Source organism: Aspergillus welwitschiae, assembly GCF_003344945.1.
Source record: "Aspergillus welwitschiae strain CBS 139.54b unplaced genomic scaffold BDQ94scaffold_23, whole genome shotgun sequence".
Lineage (NCBI taxonomy): Eukaryota > Fungi > Ascomycota > Eurotiomycetes > Eurotiales > Aspergillaceae > Aspergillus > Aspergillus welwitschiae.
This window is the reverse complement of record NW_020798717.1, coordinates 184,916-203,093: the sequence shown is the minus strand read 5'-3', so window position 1 is coordinate 203,093 and position 18,178 is coordinate 184,916. Positions and strand designations below refer to the sequence as shown.

At 50.4% G+C, this 18,178-nt stretch overlaps 5 protein-coding genes across 5 annotated transcripts; 3 read left to right on the top strand and 2 right to left on the bottom strand.

The window, feature by feature from the left end:
- Window positions 1-317: 317 nt before the first annotated feature.
- On the bottom strand, window positions 318-2,167 carry BDQ94DRAFT_146896 (AIM24 family protein). Its single transcript, XM_026766911.1, has 7 exons — window positions 1,934-2,167; window positions 1,740-1,858; window positions 1,593-1,664; window positions 1,362-1,532; window positions 1,191-1,309; window positions 920-1,139; window positions 318-869 (listed from the first exon to the last, which is right to left on the bottom strand). Exons 1-7 carry the CDS (start codon window positions 2,139-2,141, stop codon window positions 546-548), a joined length of 1,233 nt encoding a protein of 410 aa, XP_026624545.1. The 5' UTR covers window positions 2,142-2,167; the 3' UTR covers window positions 318-545.
- Window positions 2,168-3,206: 1,039 nt separating this feature from the next.
- atm1 (ATP-binding cassette Fe/S cluster precursor transporter ATM1) lies at window positions 3,207-5,728 on the top strand (the record flags this gene model as incomplete). Its single annotated transcript, XM_026769231.1, has 6 exons — window positions 3,207-3,584; window positions 3,646-3,705; window positions 3,759-3,873; window positions 3,923-4,191; window positions 4,244-5,290; window positions 5,354-5,728. 6 exons carry the CDS (start codon window positions 3,207-3,209, stop codon window positions 5,726-5,728), a joined length of 2,244 nt encoding a protein of 747 aa, XP_026624544.1.
- A 2,121-nt stretch (window positions 5,729-7,849) lies between these two features.
- On the top strand, window positions 7,850-8,761 carry BDQ94DRAFT_58020 (uncharacterized protein). Its single transcript, XM_026776098.1, has one exon. The coding sequence runs from the start codon at window positions 8,169-8,171 to the stop codon at window positions 8,637-8,639; it is 471 nt and encodes a 156-aa protein (XP_026624543.1). The 5' UTR covers window positions 7,850-8,168; the 3' UTR covers window positions 8,640-8,761.
- Window positions 8,762-9,148: 387 nt separating this feature from the next.
- Window positions 9,149-15,853, bottom strand: BDQ94DRAFT_160522 (vacuolar protein 14 C-terminal Fig4p binding-domain-containing protein; the record flags this gene model as incomplete). Its single annotated transcript, XM_026769230.1, has 15 exons — window positions 9,149-9,617; window positions 9,685-9,844; window positions 9,909-9,988; window positions 10,049-10,167; window positions 10,220-10,324; window positions 10,378-11,162; window positions 11,216-11,903; window positions 11,963-12,129; window positions 12,234-12,399; window positions 12,536-12,644; window positions 13,246-14,776; window positions 14,823-14,946; window positions 14,997-15,080; window positions 15,136-15,742; window positions 15,777-15,853. 15 exons carry the CDS (start codon window positions 15,851-15,853, stop codon window positions 9,149-9,151), a joined length of 5,271 nt encoding a protein of 1,756 aa, XP_026624542.1.
- A 710-nt stretch (window positions 15,854-16,563) lies between these two features.
- Window positions 16,564-17,762, top strand: BDQ94DRAFT_146882 (putative mitochondrial carrier protein). Its single transcript, XM_026766910.1, has 4 exons — window positions 16,564-16,798; window positions 16,855-17,194; window positions 17,278-17,608; window positions 17,664-17,762. Exons 1-4 carry the CDS (start codon window positions 16,627-16,629, stop codon window positions 17,706-17,708), a joined length of 888 nt encoding a protein of 295 aa, XP_026624541.1. The 5' UTR covers window positions 16,564-16,626; the 3' UTR covers window positions 17,709-17,762.
- Window positions 17,763-18,178: the final 416 nt, after the last annotated feature.

The following is an 18,178-nucleotide window of genomic DNA, read 5'->3' as shown; positions in this document are numbered from 1 at the left end:
GAGTTAGAAAGTTCTACCAGAACGAACTGAGGGGTTTGGGGTCAGAGGCGTGCGGAAATCTGATGGAATCGATCTGAGCCTCGAAGACGTTAGATAACAGGCCCCGACCCCGGACCCCCCACAAGTAAAAAAGAGTCGACCAGCGGTGTGTTTCCTGTCAACATTCCGCCAGGGAGGTCCTTGGCGTGAGACTCAAGGAACGTTTTCGCTGTGAGACACTGGCGGCCCCTTGCGAGAGCCCTTCATTCATGGAATTTCCCCACCACATGTCAACCGGTTTATACGTGGATGCCTGTTGGCTAGGTAGTCTAAGACAATGCAAGGCGGAAATTTTGCTTCGATTTGCTCAACATCACGGACAGTAGAAAGAGATAATGAAGAAAGGAGAAGAAAAAAAACGTTCACGTGGGGTGTGGTCGGACACAAGCTATTGTCTATAGTACATTGAGCCTGCAATGAAACAAAATAAATGAAAAGATACCTGGATGCCGGGCGCTATGATCTATGCATGAGAAGCAGCAGCAACAGAATGATACTGTTTCAGCTTAGTTTTTCTGTCCTACCTTCTCAATAATGACCTTGCCCTCCTTCGTTAGGGTTGCAATGCTCTGCTCCGTGCCCTTGAGCTCATTGGTCAATTCGTCCACAGTTCTGTGCGGTCCTGGTCCAGCATTAACAGCTTCTTCAGCAGCCTTCACATATTCGTCTGCTGGCTGGTGCTTTCCCTCAGTAGGCTTTGCCGGGCCAATGGTCAAGCCTCTAGGGGCACTGGCGATTTCGTTAACTTCATGTGAGGTCAGAACCTCATTGATACGAGGACCGCGTGTCTGTAAAAGAATGGTCGAGGGTCCATCAAATTGCAGGAACAGCTATATAGGGTTAGCAGCAGACTTGACGGTCTTAAGTGTGTGCGACATACCCGATCTCCCCAGATGGTCTTCCGAGACCACGTACGGATCGTGTGCATAATTCTCATTGTCGACTTCCAAGTACTCGATTCCGACATGTTCTGAATGAACTTGGAATTCTGGATAAAGGCCGGGAGGCTCTTGAGACCCGGGACCTGGAACCTCAGGGTCGTAGACTTGAAGCGATAGGGGCGTGGGGGGTTGGACGACATGGTGTAGGCCACGACGTTGCTACATGACATCAGCAAAGGCAGGTCAGTCAAGAGAACATGGCATGCTCACCTCGGGTGAACGATGTATTGCTCTCCAGCCTTGAGCTCCACGGAATATAGTTGACCGTTACCGACCAACGCTAACAAACCCCGCCCTGTGACCTCGGAGCTACCCCAGTGGGCAAGGCTCTGTGCAGGTTAGTCTAGCTGTAGACACTAGAACTAGTGAGGATCAACGAACCAGACTTGTGTTTATAGTTGGGCGGATAGAGAGCGAGCGACCCGTCCAGGCAAGCAAAGCCCGTTTCTGGGCTACCATCCAATCCACGGAGCCATTCAAGTGAACGACAGCAAAGGACGTATTCGGAGAACGAACGGAAACCAGCGCGGTTACTGGACTAGCCGAGGATACCTAGCGTTTAAGTGTCAATGACCATACCATTTGCTCAAATCCTGGGGAGACCAGCCTAACCTTCTGGTAAAGGAATGGCACGCCGACGACAGCCCTCCGGAAGGGTTCTAGAACGCTCAATGTAGAAACCACCTGCGTTGATGCCAAAGTCGTTAACCCTAGAGCAGCGTACAGGGTAGAGCATTAACCACAACAACGTGCGCATACATTGTCTGCCTTCCCACTCAGTCCAACCAAGGTACCCCGACGGGTATAGAGATTCTGCGAAGCGGAGAGCGAAACCGATAGTAGAGAGTAGGGCGCGCCGATGACATCGAATCGTGCATCTAGTTAAGAATTGCGGCTGTTAGCGCGGTCTGCTCGGGTTTAAGGGCGGGTTCGGATACAGCCTCAAGACTTACCAGCAGACTCAGCAGAGCTAGGAGTGCTGGAGATGGGAAGATGGTCACCATTGACGGTAGCTGGCTCCTCCGCAGGCGCCGCGCGAATCTGGACGCATCTGGTCTGCCATCCGCGGCGCAGCAATGCCCCTTGTCGCGCCCGGGGAGGGACGACTCGAGTCCAGGACAAAGTCCTCGCGGCACTCCTCCAAGGTTGAGCCAATGCCATTATGGAGGGTTCTGCCGAACGAAGTGCAGATGGAGAGAAGCTGGGGTGGGAATGCAACTGCTCGTCCTCCGCGGTAATTCTTCTTCTCGTCCGGATTCACGGTTCCAGATTGGGAAAAGCGCTGTTGCGGCTTGGCACTGCGAGCTTGTCAATATCGAAGCTCTTCGTCCACTTTTCCTCTGCGGTGAGGGTGTTATGGTCACTATTACTGGATATATCTTGTGCTGAAGATTGCTCAGATAGTCGAAGCTGTGCTAAATTTCTCACATCCGGTGGTTGTTGGGGGACACAGACTGTGTTGCACTGATGTCATACCTATCTCACGTGTCTACCCTTGAATATATTAGAGACCTTTAAGAAGCCTCTGTATTACTACAGAGGACTATTGGACTAGCTGCTATATGCTGCCCTCTACTACATAAAACATTTCTCTTCAATCTCTGAAAGTAGCGATGAAGGTGGACATGTTTGTTGACCATGTTCCAAATCAATATCGGCACATTACCTTCACGACGTCACGTTCTCTCAAACTAATAGCGAATTCCTTCAAGCTACGCAGCAAGTGCACAAGCAGGAGTCGACAAAACAAACAGACGACTATGTTCACGTAGACTCAAGGAGAGATGTGAGTAAACATAAGAAAGACAGTTTGATGTTAAACTGCCGCATGCGTACCGAGAGTAACGTAATTTACCGGAGACCTGGAGATACTCGGAATCGGCGATTGCGACAGAACTGCCTTTCCTGGTGCTATCGCTGCAGCCTCCCTCGTTGAATCACCTCTACTTATTTCGCCCGGTTCCTTCTGGACATCCATTCAATGACCCACCATACAGGGCGTCGTGGATAAACATTGACCTGATCCACCGCGGTCCTCAGTACTTTTCTATCTCACGCCCCCATACTTTATCCCCCGCCGCCGCCGACGTTTTCCTCCGAACCCGGCGGTCCCCATCACGAGGCGGAAATTCGCGCAAGGCCTCACCACCACCGCAATGCTCCATTGGCTATAAAGACGGTCCTTGCATACCTTCGGTTTGCTGTGAAGAGCATCTACCGACCACAATGCTGCCCAGGGCGGCCCGCACGCCTTGCTGGCGTGCCTCGGGACGCTTTCTACACCACACTTCGGCCGTTCCGCGCCCAACGTCATGGGCATCTGCTTCCTACGGCTTTCAGCTGAGACCGTTTTCAACTACTAGAAGCCCACTGAGGAGCCAGACCCCTCAAAACCCTCCATCGAAGTCGCAGACACCGGACCCTAAAGATCCCTCAACTACTCGACCCAGCGCTGCCAATGTCGCGCAGAGTCCGCCGGGTACCCAAAATGCTACCGCGACCCCGAAGAAAGACCTACTCAGCGAAGCTACCGTGGGGAGAAAGGAGCAGAGGAAGGCAGACTGGGCGATAATGAAGGAAATGGCAAAGTATCTCTGGCCAAAGGTGAGGATTTGTGGCGTCCTGGAACGGTTGGGACATAGGGTGCTAATGGAAAGCGGTATAGGGTGACTGGGGAACGAAGCTTCGTGTCGGCACTGCTCTCTCGTTGCTGGTTGGAGGAAAGGTGAGCTGCGCTATATACTGGGTATCCTGCGTCAGTACTTACCATACAACTAGATCTTGAACGTCGAAGTACCCTTCTATTTCAAGAATATCGTTGATTCCATGAACGTCGACTTTGCGACCTTTGGTGGAACCGCTTACACAGTCGCAGGCTCGATGATTATTGCCTGTAAGAGATCCCCGCATGCAGGAAGACTGTACCTAACAATGAATATCAGACGGTGTTACTAGGATCGGCGCTACACTGTTCCAAGAACTGCGCAATGCTGTGTTCGCCAGTGTTGCGCAGAAGGCGATCCGCAAAGTCGCGGGGAATGTATTCCAGCACCTGCTCCAGCTCGATCTCAACTTCCATCTCTCTCGGCAGACCGGTGGTTTGACGCGTGCAATTGACCGTGGAACCAAGGGCATCAGTTTCTTATTGACTTCCATGGTCTTTCACGTAGTGCCAACTGCCTTGGAGATCTCTCTTGTCTGCGGTATTCTGGTACGGCATGAGCTGCACATCTGTTTAGATATGGCATTACTGACTGTGATAGACCTACCAATATGGTGTCCAATTTGCGGCGATCACAGCCGCAACCATGGTGACCTATTCTACTTTCACGATCATGACCACCGCCTGGCGAACCAAATTCCGCAAACAGGCAAATGCTGCAGACAACCGTGGTGCCACCGTTGCTGTCGACTCTCTGATCAACTATGAGGCGGTTAAGTATTTCAACAATGAGAAATTTGAAGTTGCACGCTACGATAAGGCCCTGAAGGCCTACGAGGACGCTTCTATTAAGGTCACAACGTCGCTGGCTTTCCTCAACTCTGGCCAGAACATGATCTTCTCGAGTGCCCTGGCAGGTATGATGTATCTCGCGGCCAACGGGGTGGCTAGCGGCAGTCTGACTGTAGGTGACCTGGTCATGGTCAACCAGCTCGTCTTCCAGCTCTCGGTCCCGCTCAACTTTTTGGGTTCGGTGTACCGTGAGCTCCGCCAGTCTTTGCTGGATATGGAGACCCTCTTCAACCTGCAGAAAGTCAACGTGAACATCACCGAGCGACCGGATGCCAAGCCACTCCAGTTGAAGCAGGGCGGCGAGATCCGATTCGAGAACGTCACTTTTGGCTACCACCCCGACCGACCCATTCTCAAAAACGCTAGCTTTACGATTCCTGCCGGTCAGAAGTTCGCTATCGTTGGACCCAGCGGTTGCGGCAAGTCGACAATCCTGAGACTGCTGTTCCGCTACTACGATGTTCAGGAGGGACGGATCCTGGTTGATGGTCAGGATATACGCGATGTGACCCTGGAAAGTCTCCGCAAGGCTATTGGTGTTGTGCCCCAAGATACCCCGTTATTCAATGACACGATCGCGCACAACATCCGCTACGGCCGGATCGAAGCAAGCGATGAAGAAGTGTACCAGGCGGCGCAGCGCGCACACATCCACGAGCTGATCCAGAAGCTGCCCGACGGGTACGAGACCGCCGTTGGTGAGCGAGGCATGATGATCTCTGGAGGCGAGAAGCAGCGACTGGCCATTTCTCGACTGATCCTGAAGGATCCGGAGCTCCTGTTCTTCGACGAAGCGGTAAGTCTAACGTTATTCTTTTAGGATGGCAGGCGGCTAAGTGTACTAATTCTGAACGGGTAGACCTCAGCTCTGGACACCTACACGGAACAAGCGCTACTGCAGAACATCAACAGCATCCTAAAGGAAAAGCGACGCACGAGCGTGTTCGTGGCGCACCGACTGCGCACGATATACGACTGCGACCAGATCCTCGTATTGAAGGAGGGGCACGTAGCGGAGAAGGGATCGCATCGCGACCTGCTGGAGCAGAATGGCATCTACGCCGAGCTGTGGAACGGTAAGAGACCCGCCGACGGAGTCCCGGAAGGGATTGGTGAGCAAAGAAAGCTAACTAAATCCTGCGCCACAGCCCAGGAAATGTCCCTCGCACAGGACCTGGACAGCGAACCGACAGTTGCAGAGGAAGAGGAGAGTAGCACTATCACTCGTAAGTAGTATGGGGCGCGAGGCACGACGATAAGCAGCAAGCAAGCACCCAATGGAAGGGAATTGCATGATTCTCTTCCTTTCTTTCTTTCTCTTGTTCTATATCTCTTGGCGCTTTAGACTTTCTTTTGAGTGAATGATACAAATGGGAACTATCTTAAGTAGATATCTACACAATAACCATCTATGTTACTAGTCAGTTGTCCACCAACTTACGTAACGCCCCTGCTCTGTGGCTGTCGTGTTAGTCGTGTACGTGCACCAATCTGTGGAATGTGGGAGAGGACCACCCTCCCAATCATCCCACACGCAATCTAAACGACGGACTAGTCTACCGAGTTGCCACGAGGGGAACGGAACCGAAGGAAGGCAAGCGGGCGGTTCCAATAAAAATAACTGGAGCCATGGAAGAAAAGCACGCAAGGCAGGGCAAGGCACGGCCAGGCCATTTAGACGGAACCACCGGCACATTCGAAACTGGCCTTAGCGTCTTCCCCGTCTCGGTTGTACCCTTTTCGACCCAGTCAAGGATCCGATCTGGTACGCAGGGTCCCTTTTCGAAGAACCAGGGATGAGAGGGAGAGAGTGCTGATTGATTTAAGATGTCATAGTGAATGGGCAAAGGAACATTAATGTTCACTATTGGAAGGCTGGGGGCCAAGTAGGAGCACGATTCCATCCGTGGTTTTATCTATCTGCCTGAGGGTGAGTCTAATAAGTTAACCGTGCGTTAGGGGGTAAGAGAAGGAAACAAATCTCCGGGCGGAAGTGGGGAGGGTTTAAGTTTGAGGAAGGAAGAAGAGAAGAAGAAGAGAGAGAGAAGTTCTGGATGGAAGATGGAAAGACTCGCCAATAGCGGGAGATCATAGACGATAGTGTCGGTTAGATTGGTCGATGACTATCTTTGATTGAAAAGTCAATTGAGCAATTCCTGCTTCTCTGCCGTTGAATGTCTCTTCTTGAGAAAGATAGTCAGGGGTATTGAAGAGTCTGGTCTGGTCTGTGTGGTGGTGACGGACGTCTAGTTCGTGGTCTAGTATTTCCTTAGTGTATTTGATTTCGTACCTGACGGTGGTGGGCATACTTAGTCACAGCTGATGATTGGCTGGACTCCCCTGGCTAGGCCCAGACAGGAAGGGACGCCCCTCCCCCAAACCACGTTGCGCCTTCCTGACTGGTGGTCGGTGCAGCAAGTCCACATCCGTCCATCGTGCCTTCCTTTTCTCTTTCCCACCACACGTTGTGTTCGGCTCCTTCCTCCCCAATTATTCCCCCAGTTCCAGTCAGTCGTTCTTTCCGTTTCGTTGTTTTCCCTACGGAACAAACACTACACTACACTAATCTATCCAACTATCGTCATCGTTCTCCATTATCTCCTCTTCCTTCTTCTTCTTCTGCTGCTTCTCCTCCACCTCGTCTCTCTTTTCTAAACCTTTTCTTTGTTCCTCTTCTATCTTCTACTCCTTCACCTTGCATTCTTCATTGGCCCCGTAACCCCCGGTGGCTTGTCTTCCCTGCGTAGTCAGCTGCATTCCTTCTCCACAAGCCTCTCTCTTTATAAATCAATTCCTACCAGCCATCCCACCAAGGGTACCACTAAATCACTATCGGCGCCTTATTTATCATTGACTTCTTGACTATTGCTTAGCTTCGGAGCACTATCTGTCTTGGTGTGAACACTTTCTTTTCCCACCATCTGCTGCAACGTCCACTAGCCCGTCGTCGTTCCTCTTCGCAAATCGGGTCTTTCTTCCCTCCCCAGATCGGTGTTCCCTCCTTTTTCTTTTTTATCTACGCCAACCTGCCCCTCTCGTGTCCGCCGTGTTACCTTTCTCCCACCCTTCCGAACCGTTATCTCAGCAATTGCTATCGCTTCACCTTCGCACTCTCCCCCAGTCAACAATTCTGGGAGATCATCATCCTCGAATCCCGCATATACACTCCCAGAAACTCTCTGGGCTCATTATTCGATCCGGTTTGGATTTGGTTGCACAAGAGAATTTAAGGCCATATATTGGAAGGCGCTACATACATACACAATGGGTTTCATCGAAAAGTTGCAAGCAAGTATGTTGTCCCCAGCGCCTAGGAATTTCCTTCCCGTTACCACCACACCTTATCCTCGAGCATCACGGTTATTGTGTCAACGGACAATTCATGTGCTAACCATCCATTTCTTACAGAAATCGAGCTCTACCGGCTAGAGCAGCGCTATGCTCGTCGCAAACACCGCAGCACCTTTTCAGGGGTTCCCTACGTCGACGGGGAATACGTCTACGTCAGCGGATCCAACTCCTCGTCAGGGACCGTCTCCAAGCACTCGACAGGCAGCTACTGGAAGGCCTCTACGTGGGGATCGTCTGGCGACTCGCGCTGGCGGTGATGCACCTTTTTCGTCATTCTTCAAGCGCTGTCTTTTCGTTTTGCTCGACTACCAATCCTCCTCATAATGTCCATGTCGAGGATGCGACGACCTATCCTTGTTTTTCATTCATGGGTGAAGAAAGTGAACGCAAAAAGTTCATGTTATCTTTCTCTACTTCCCTCCTTCGGTACTCCGTTTTGGCCATTGGCTTCAGCCGCGACATTTGAAAAAGCTAGCGTTGCATATTCGATCAGCCGTTTGGTTTGGTTTGCTCTCATCTGCGCAATTGCTTGTCAAATTGACTACTGCCTGCCGTACCATCAACGCGCGTCTCGGGCCGTTGGTCCAAGGGCCATCGAATACTTTCTTCCCGAAACTATCTTGGAGTTATCTGGCATCATCTTATTGACGCGATTTATGCCTGTTTGCTTTTTGGCTACAAGCACTTCTTTTTGCTACAATCCTTCTGGATCCTTTCCGCTCTGTTCTAGAGTTGGCGAGATAGAGCTTTGTGCTGCCATTTTTTGCACTTCACATACCCCTCAAGCCCATTAGCGAGTCGTTCTTGACTTGACTTGTTGGTGTATCATTTCTTCACACCCTTTTTCGCCGATTTGAGGCCATGCGCCTTACTGTACATAGGCTTTTATATTCCAATCAAGAGATACGACGATCACCAGCGTGGCCCCCACCCAAGTAGTTGCTTAAATCCTGAGATGCTTGGATATAATAGGACAATCGTCCAGATCAATACGCAGATCTATAGCCTTGCATCGGCCCCTCTACTCTACTACCTTAGTGTAATCCCTTAGATTACGTAGATCAGGGAAGTAGCAACACCACTACTAACACCATGACCCATGTATATATACCTTAGTATTTTCATTCGTTCGTATCTCATTTCATGATACCATCATCACACCTCAAGAAGATAATAGATACTGAACCCCATTCTCATTTCTAGCAATGTATGAATGACACGCTATAACGCGATCCATAACACACCAATCTACCACCACCAGCAGTATACTATACTATACTATACTATAATCATAATAATCATCTCACCTCTTCGACTTTCTCCCGCCAATCCCCAATCTCCCCAGATTCGACAAGCTAGATTTATGTCTATGCGCACCGCCCAGAATGCCCCCCGGCGACGATTTGCCCGCACCCCCTTCGTTCGTCCCCCGACCACTACCACCTTCATTTCCCCCACCGCCGGTATTCCCTCCGACTATTCCGCGCGGCGTGTCAGGTAATGCCGAGACACGGTCTCTGGTGCTACCGCCGCCGCCGCGAACCTGGTCGCCTGCGTTATTGTTGTTGTTATTGCTGGAGGACGAGGGCCCGTCTGCGTCGAAGGGACGCTGGGAGGCGCGTTGAGAGCGGCGGGCTTTCTCTTGAACGGTTTTGAACTTGTCCAGGAGTTCGACCCATCGGATTGGCGGGTCGTCGCGTTTGAGCCGGCTGTTGGTGGAGCGGTCGTAGGTGGATGTCGAGGAGGTAGAGGTTGAGGATGATAGGGTGGTTCTTTGGGTTGGAGTGTTAGTTGGGTGTGGTGGGGTGGTAGATATGGGTGTGGGGGAAATGGACTTACTGTCGAGGCCCGGTGTGGATGAGGCCAATGCTGCTGACGCTGTTAAGGCGGTTTTTGAGCGCTGCGAAGGCGGAGCTCTGCGGGAGGAGCATGAGGACGCCGTAGAGGCATTTGTAGAGGTACGGGTATCGTTCTGGTTCAAGGAGCTGGAGGCGTAGGTCTGAGGGTTGGTCGGGTAGGGTTAGTTGATGCGTGGTTTAGTGAGTGATGGGGGATGGACTCACATGTGAAGACGGGTGATTCTAGGAGTTGGACTAGCTTGTCTATTTGGATTAACATGTTCACTGTCATTTCGAGCTCGGCACTATTGTGATAGATTAGTGGTGTGATGCTGGGTTAGCTGGGAAGGGTGGAGGATGCTTACAAAACTTGGAGAAGGTTGTACGCCTGCTCGTAAGCTTGCGCGAGTAGACAGAGGGAGAAAGTAGAGACGGCATTGTGGCACCACGACCGGAACAGCGCTACAAAGAACATCTGTCCATCCTGTAGATGTCGTCAGCTTCCGCTGCTACTCAGACTGTAGATGAGTCCTTACCTTGGCATCCAAATTCCGCAAGCGCTTTCGCAATTCCGACAGTTCAGGGGCGGTTATCAGGTTGTTGTTTAGATTCTGAACCATGATACTAGCGAACTCGATATCCTTTCGTGGTGTGAGTTGCTACATTTGATAGACGGAGTAGTTGTGGGTCTCACCTCTTCCTTCTCGAGACAATCTGCCAGCGTTCGGTAAATGCGCTCTGGACTAAGATTCATGCACAGTTGTCGGATAATTAGGTTTCCCCGTACCTCGAGCAGGTGTCTGTCCGTAGAGAACAGCTGCAGGAGATTCACCATGAAAGACTTGAAGTAACTGTCCTCGCTGTTTCTGGAAATCTGAGACAGAAGCTGGAGATCTTTGGTGACGACGGCTTCGGCCGGATCGGACAGTGTCTTCAGAAGAGCAGGAAAGGTGCCATCATTAAATGCTATTACCTTCTTGGGCGCCTTCCGGTGCAACATGATAAGCCAAGAAAGCGCAGCTACTCTGGTGGCTTCGTTTTCGTTCAGGAACTGTAGGGTAAGGGAGTTCACGGCAGCAGCATAATCGAGATCGGCGGGTGGTAATGGTGTTGAAATGCTGCTTCGAGGGGTTGGCTCGACCGATGCCTCTGGCTGAGACAATTGCTTCTTGGATTCGCTCGAAGGCGTCTCGGGAGGCTTGCTAACTGGCGTAGACGACCTTCGCTCCGTATTTTCTTTGCTGTTATTTTTCAAGACCATTTGCCGACTTTCGTCTAGTATATCTTCGGACAGTGTGACAATATACTCCATCAAAGACGTGTTGACCCGGTTGGCGGCCTGCCGCACTTGATCCGAGCCACTGGACATTGCTGGGAGCACTTGAGTGAGGAGACGAGGTACGAAAGGGAGAATGTCTTCTGGGCTGATCTCGAAGAAGTTGTCGATCCAGCGCAGCGCAGTCAGCTGCATTTCCTCGACTAGTGACTAATTAGTATCGATCCATCGCAGCTGAGCATCATGCTTTGCTTACCGAACGATGTATCAACGAAACCAACGAGGATGTCTAATATCTTGGCATAGTCAATCTGAACATCTTGTCCGGGAATCCAGTCCCCATCCACGTGCAAGCCTTCTTCATCGGTAACTGACCCTGCCTCAGAGTCTTCTATGGCGTTGTCAGTCACTTCAGACTCGACAGCTACAGTCTGATCGGTAGTCGTCGCAACGCTCATACTATCGCTGGTAGCTGACTGTCTGATATCGCTGCCTTGACCTTTCCGACTTTCTTCGATCCCCTTCTTCAGTCGCGCAATTCTCTTGATTTCCGACAGGAACCTATCGAGAAGCGCTTGGGTGGCGACGTTGACATCTCTGTTCGGATCACCCAAAAACTTTATCAAGCCTCCTAGGAATTCCGGCAAATACGATATCAACTCCAGATCGGGAATTGTATCCAGCAGAGTCAGCCATGATACCAGGAACGTGCGAGTAAATGCGCTGATGACGTGGATTCGCTCTTTGAGCAAAGGTATGAACTTGGGGAGCGAAAAGGCGGTAGGAAGTTCAGCATCGTCCAAGCCCTCAGGATCTGTCGCTTCCTTTTCACTAAGCTGTAGGACGGAGATGTGGGAGGCTGCGGATTCCGATACAATATCTTTGACGAGCCTATCGAGAAGTTCTGCACCGTTTTTGACCGAAAGCTCCGAATCGGAAGCTAGCTGGCGGTGTGTAAGCTGTTGGGCCAGAATAGCAGGGACATAAGAGGAAACCCCGTTACCTTACTCAATGCATCGAATATATCATTGAAGAAGAGTAGTACCTCCCCTTTCGCAACTTTGGCAATGTTGTACATGCTCTCGCAGGCATAATACCGGACTCGCGCATCTTGGTCGGAAAAGCAAGCAAGCACCGGCGGCACGATTTCCTTAAGATAAGGAGCAACCCCTTCCTAGCAATCTTGAACTCAGCCCCTGCGAAACCCATTCAGTTTATCCTGGTGCAACTCACGGATCCTAATGCTATGGAAGCCGCAGCAAGTCCGATTAAACCGCCGTTTCTCGCGTGAGGTTGGTGTACCGCATAGGCGTAGTCATGGCAGAGTTGGTCGACGATCTTTTGAATCTCCTCGTGTTCACCCCTGAAAGCAGCATCGCGGACGACCTTCTCGAGCCTGGTAATAATCCCATGTGCGTTAGCCACCCGCCACATTATTGTCTGACATATGTCCCCTTATCGATAATGCATACTCCAAGGCCCCCTGTTTCCTTCGGTCGTAGAGCTTATCATTCAGCGAGCGCTGAATTGAGTGATCCATCTCTCAAACAAACATGGATATTGACGACTGAGTCACAAGCTCCGGGGTTGTTGATGTAGATAAGTGGTTTTCATGGCGTGAAGGCGATGTCTGGCTAGGCTGGGCGGTGAGACGACGGTCTCGACTCTCTCGTGTTCGCAAAGACCTGTAGCTATTCCCGAGCCATCGGCTATTAATGGTAAGTGTTTCAGGGTAAACAAAACAGATGCAGGCTCTTTCTGATCAGAAAACACCCGTCAGATGCTCTAGCCTCGTCGCTAGGCGGTTGCTGGGCTGTCAAGGTGGGGAGGACTCACAACAAGATGCGTTGGCAAACGTGGATGGCTGTCTTAGCGGATGCGAAGTGACGTAGTGTCAGCAGCGAAACGAACGCTTTGTCGGCTTTCCGCCCTACCGTTTTGCATTGTTCATCCCTATAGTGTAACTGAATGTAACTGAATGCCATGCCCCCTTGCACCGCAGATCATGCTGTCATTCTACAAAGGAAGAGATTTCCCTTCATGCAATGATATTATATAGTGATTTTTATGGAATACAAAACCATCGTTATTGATGTGGTGAGGTCTAGAACGCCACTGTATCATGTCTTCTAGTTCATGTTTATACAAACGCTCAGCAACAACATACACATGTTCTGGATAACGCTTCCCAAAGCAAGTAGATTTCACAAAAAGTCAAGGACGCTCCAAAGAAATACAGGTCATGAAGACGTTCAACAGGTAAGCTACCATCAATGGCTGATATACTGAAAAACGGCAGAGACATCACGCTCTCCAGTCTCTTGGCGTATCAGCAAGTCCTGGATCTTGCTGAGAGCTCCCTGCTCTCCGTCATTAACAAAATGATTCCAAGTACTCGTGTCACCGTACAACATGGCTGGCGCCTTAATGTATTGTGTTCCATCCGGTCGGCATCGCTTGCATTTGAACGTGTCATGTGTATCGCTCCGCGTTTCCGGTTTGAATTGAAAGAGCTCTCGGAGGGATTCCAGCGAGAAGTGTCGCTCGACATCCTCGGCCGAATCCACGACACACGAAGAAAGTGACTGTTTATGAGACTGACGCTGAAAGATCTTCTCCTCAATTGATCCAGTCGCGATGAAACGGTAGACGAAGCAGTCTTTCTTCTGGCCATCACGCCACACCCGCGCCAGAGCCTGCTGATCGGCCGCTGGATTCCAATCGGGGTCAAAAAGAACAAGGCGGTTTGCACCTATTAAATTCAGGCCGCAGCCACCAGCCTTACTGCTCAGCAGGAACACAAACTCTTCCCCATCGGGATTATTGAACTTATCGACCAGCTTCTGTCGTTTCCCAACAGTCATGGTTCCGTCCAGTCGCAAGGAGCCGTACCCCCGGGTTCTGCACAGCTTCTCGAAAAGGTCGAGGGTCTGGGTGTAATTGCTAATCAAAACAATTTTGTCATTAGTATCCTGGCGAATACGAGCTAGCATTCGATCCAAGACCATCATCTTCCCTGAATACCAAGATTTGATATCTCGATCACGCCCTCTTGCTTCCGGCGGGACATAGTCCTCTGGGAAGGTGTACTCGCAACCCGGCAGGTCATTAGAGAGATTAAGAAGGTCCGGATGGTTGCAAAGCTTTTTCAAAAGACCGATTGCTTTCAGGGGTTGACTTCCCTTGCCTCGAAGTAAGCTTTTGATTTCAGGACTCTGAATGAAATGCTTATATAAGCCCAGTTGAAAGGCGGACATGTTGCAGAAAACAACATGTTCGTACTTGACTGGCAAGTACTTTGACAGAATATCGTTCGTGCGTCGTATGATAAACTTGTTTACAATGCCGGAGAGTTCGGCAAGACGCTCATCACCCTTCTTGAGGTCTTCTTCTGTTCCTGCGGCATCTCTTCCTCTGAGAATGGGCAATTCGAACCTTTTCCGGAACTCGTTCTGCGACCCCAGTAAATTAGGGTTAGCAAAATGGAGAAGAGCAAAGTATTCTGAAAGGTCGTTCTGAATGGGAGTGCCGGACAAGATCACCCGACGCTGTACATTCAGGCCGTTGAGCGCTGTCCATGTCAAACTCTCCTTGTTCTTCAATCTATGACCTTCGTCACAAAGAAGTAGGCCGATAGGACTGTCCCTCAGTGTGTCAACATATAACCGGAGTGTTTCATACGATATGATGAGTACTGGTCTGACAATAGCCCGTCCCGAAGCAATGGCCCATTGTTTCATCTGACTGATGAGCTCTGTCTTCGAGGCTTTACCGTCGACCGCAAAAGGTGTGATGGCGTCCTTGCCCAACCATTTCACTGCAACTGTTAGCAGATGTGTCATCGAATAGCCAAGTCAACTCACCTAGTTCATTGGCCCAGTTTCCGACCAAACTTGACGGACAAGCGATAATGCACTTTTGTATGGTTGTTACTCCCGCTTCTGGAGATTGCTTGAGGAGCGTCCACATCAATGAGATACATTGAAGCTACCAGCGCCATTAGTCTTTTGTTCCGTGCCACAGGCCGTTCAGCTTACCGTCTTGCCCAGACCCATCCCATCTGCCATGATGCAACCATTCGCATTCTTGTCAACCATGCCAGTTGTACAACGGTAAAGGAACTTTTGTCGACGCATTAGTACATTGCAACAGAGCTTGTGCGGAGCAAATGCTAACCTTGACACCCTCAACCTGGTGAGGTCGTAGCACTTTCGCCAGCCGTGGATCTATAACAACCGGAACTTTCGGTCGCCCTTCAGTCTTCTTCTTGAGCCCAAGAATATCTGCCAAACTCTTATGTACCAATGGCTCATCCAACTTTGGCTTCTGCTCTTCTGTATCGGCCGTGGCCCTTTCCTTCACTTCTGGCTCGTTAACGTCATCGACCGTTGGGTCATATAGCACTATAGCAAACTCCCCGCTCGGATCATGCAATGGTTTCACAACAAATGTAGCGCCTTGCCTCATACCAAGCGTGGGCGCTGGTCTAGAGCTATTATAGGCGTCAGACGACTTATTGATCAGAGGAATTTTGAATCTTTGCTTGAACGTCATCTCTTTGTCCTTGACCTTGAAGCTAGGGAACCTGTTCGCATCTCTTGTTGCGAGCGCTAAGCGATCCTCGTTGGTATATGGCTTGACGCTGTCGTCGTCCACCGTGCCATCGGCCCCTGCATAGTTCACCTTCCTACGCTTCCTCGCTGGCTTGTCTGATGTTCGTGTAGCCGTGGCTATGCCTGGACATTTGAAGGGTTTCGATAGACGGTCGACGCTGTTCGTGGAGCTGGCCTGCAGCGGCTTGGACGGTGTGCCTGCACCATCTTGGTTCACGACGGGCCGTGGCCGGTACCTGAATGCGTAAGCTTAGAGTGCAAGGTGACCTCAAGAAAGTCATAATAGATCTCACATTAGCACTTTTCTATCAAATACTCGTGGCTGGCTCTGATCGTATTAGTCGGCGGTTGTGGTTGTCAATAATGGCTGGCCGAACTCGACGCGTGTTTGCCACTGCCTAGCGCGTCGCCCGCATCTGTTGGCAACACCAAAGTATCACGCTGTCACGTGATATCACATGGCAATAGTATACGTTACCCGGCTCATAGATAAGGTATATCGCCATGCAAATTGAATTTTGGACCAGATTCTTAAACGTCTTGTTTGAGTAGGGCCAGTGCTCAAGTATTCTTCGGATGATAAAATATCCCGTGTTTTGCATGTGTACGTGCCATTGGTCTTGAACACAACATCCGGGTGAGGAAGCGCCACTTGAATGACGCAGGTGGAGGAAATGCGGCCTTCAGATATTTGTCGAAGGGATAGTGGTTCAATAAAAGTAAAAAGGGCTTGTAGGAGGACATAATACTACTTCGGCCACTTCTGGTGTTGTTATCCAGACAAGGCAGCATTTACACCAAATCCTGCATTGATCTGCACAATATATATATGTACGTAGTCTTGTCATGAACTTAGTACCGGTACTATTATGCAGTAAGGCTGCATGAGAGACGTATACCTCTTTCAGTATAGCGTCCGGTTCGCCTTCTTGAGGTGGGACCGTTTAGTCAATGGAACCTCAGTCCGTCGAATGATAATAACCAGGTTGTTCCTACAATGCTCATTATCACCATTTGCTGCTAAATCGTTCATTCAGCACTGGCCCCTCGGCCCATGTCTTCCGACTTCTGGGCTGGCTACCTTAGCGGTGCCATTGGAATCATCATCGGCAATCCCCTCGATGTCATCAAAGTGCGGTTGCAGGCAGGAAGCACTCCAGATGTCGCCGCCTCAACCACACCCCAGCAACTGAGTCGCTTTGATAGCGCTACTTCTCTTGTTCGAGGTTTGCAAATCTTCCGATCATGTAAATTACGCGTCTAGTATTAACCGTTTCACCAGGCGCCGCTGCACCAATACTCGGATATGGGGCCCTCAATGCACTACTCTTTGTGGCTTATAACCGATCCTTGAAGTTCTTGGATAGTTCAATCATTGACCCTACAAACCCACAAGGTGTCCCCTTAAGCAAGATCTGGCTTGCCGGTGCTGCAGGTGGGGTGGCCAGCTGGACTGTGTCATCTCCGACGGAGTTCATCAAATGTAGGGCCCAGCTTGACTCACGACCCGGGGTGTCGTCATGGACAGTTGCAAAAGACATTGTCCGAACACGCGGCTGGACGGGCCTTTATTACGGAGGAGGGGTCACTTGTGCTAGAGATGCAATTGGCTATGGGTTTTAGTATGTGAATCCCTTCCCCGGATCGTCCCCCGCTATTTCATTGCGGCTCTTCACGGAGTATTGACATACATTCTTCTCTGCAGCTTTTGGTCTTACGAGTACTGCAAGCGGCTTACGGCCTCTAATGACGATGATGCGACAATGACTGCTACGAAAGTCTTATTATGCGGTGGTATTGCTGGAATTGTTACCTGGGCATCTGTCTTCCCATTAGATGTGATCAAGACAAGACTGCAGGCGAGGACGATTGAATTGTCCCCAGAACATCGCCCCTTGGTGCAGCCCTCAGCCAAGCCATACACCGCAAGCTCCATTCAAATTGCCAAAGAAGCTTATATCAATGAAGGACTCAAAGCTTTCTATCGTGGCCTAGGAGTTTGTAGTGTGAGGGCCTTCATAGTCAATGCTGTTCAGGTATGTTAATCTGAGCTTGAAATGTTGTACCGCATTGCTAACGATCCATTCCAAGTGGGCGGCATACGAGTGGCTGATGAAGTATTTACAAAATCCATAAACGTACAATGCAACAATGCCCAAGCATCTACAAACTACGGAGTACTCCGCAAGGACACGCGCATCTCAATATTGAAGTGCTGTATTGTTGCAGCTCGTAAATTAATTTCATCCTAAAGGAGCCGTGTCTGATAAAGTGGGGCCAAGCTATATGGGGGCTCCGAGAAACGGCAGTTTTGATGGTTTTACCGCAGAACGAAACCGGCGTATCCGGGAACTTTCCACCCCCACTGGCGGTTTTCGGCGCATGTGGTTTCACGTGTTATCCAGCGATTTTGGCCCATCGCTGATTGGGTGATTCTTTCGTCAACATGCAGCCAGTAATATCGTCCGTGAAACAACGACGGCAAAAAGGCGTAGATGCGCGAAAAAATTTTCAAGCCCGTTGAGAGTAGATATGTTGCCAGCAGAGCTCAAGCTGATGCTCTTGGAGCTATCCTGCATCGCAGTGACAGTCGAGAGAGCACTGCG

Bases quoted from the DNA above. Each gene is read 5' to 3' on its own strand.
- BDQ94DRAFT_58020 (XM_026776098.1), top strand. From the start codon at position 8,169: ATGTCCATGTCGAGGATGCGACGACCTATCCTTGTTTTTCATTCATGG.
- BDQ94DRAFT_146896 (XM_026766911.1), bottom strand. From the start codon at position 2,141: ATGGCATTGGCTCAACCTTGGAGGAGTGCCGCGAGGACTTTGTCCTGG. The intron at 1,533-1,592 runs GTTAGGCTGGTC...CTTAAACGCTAG, and splicing joins TGCCATTCCTTTACCAGAAG to GTATCCTCGGCTAGTCCAGT. The intron at 870-919 runs GTATGTCGCACA...AACCCTATATAG, and splicing joins AGACCATCTGGGGAGATCGG to CTGTTCCTGCAATTTGATGG.
- BDQ94DRAFT_146882 (XM_026766910.1), top strand. From the start codon at position 16,627: ATGTCTTCCGACTTCTGGGCTGGCTACCTTAGCGGTGCCATTGGAATC. The intron at 16,799-16,854 runs GTTTGCAAATCT...CCGTTTCACCAG, and splicing joins CGCTACTTCTCTTGTTCGAG to GCGCCGCTGCACCAATACTC. The intron at 17,609-17,663 runs GTATGTTAATCT...ATCCATTCCAAG, and splicing joins TCATAGTCAATGCTGTTCAG to TGGGCGGCATACGAGTGGCT.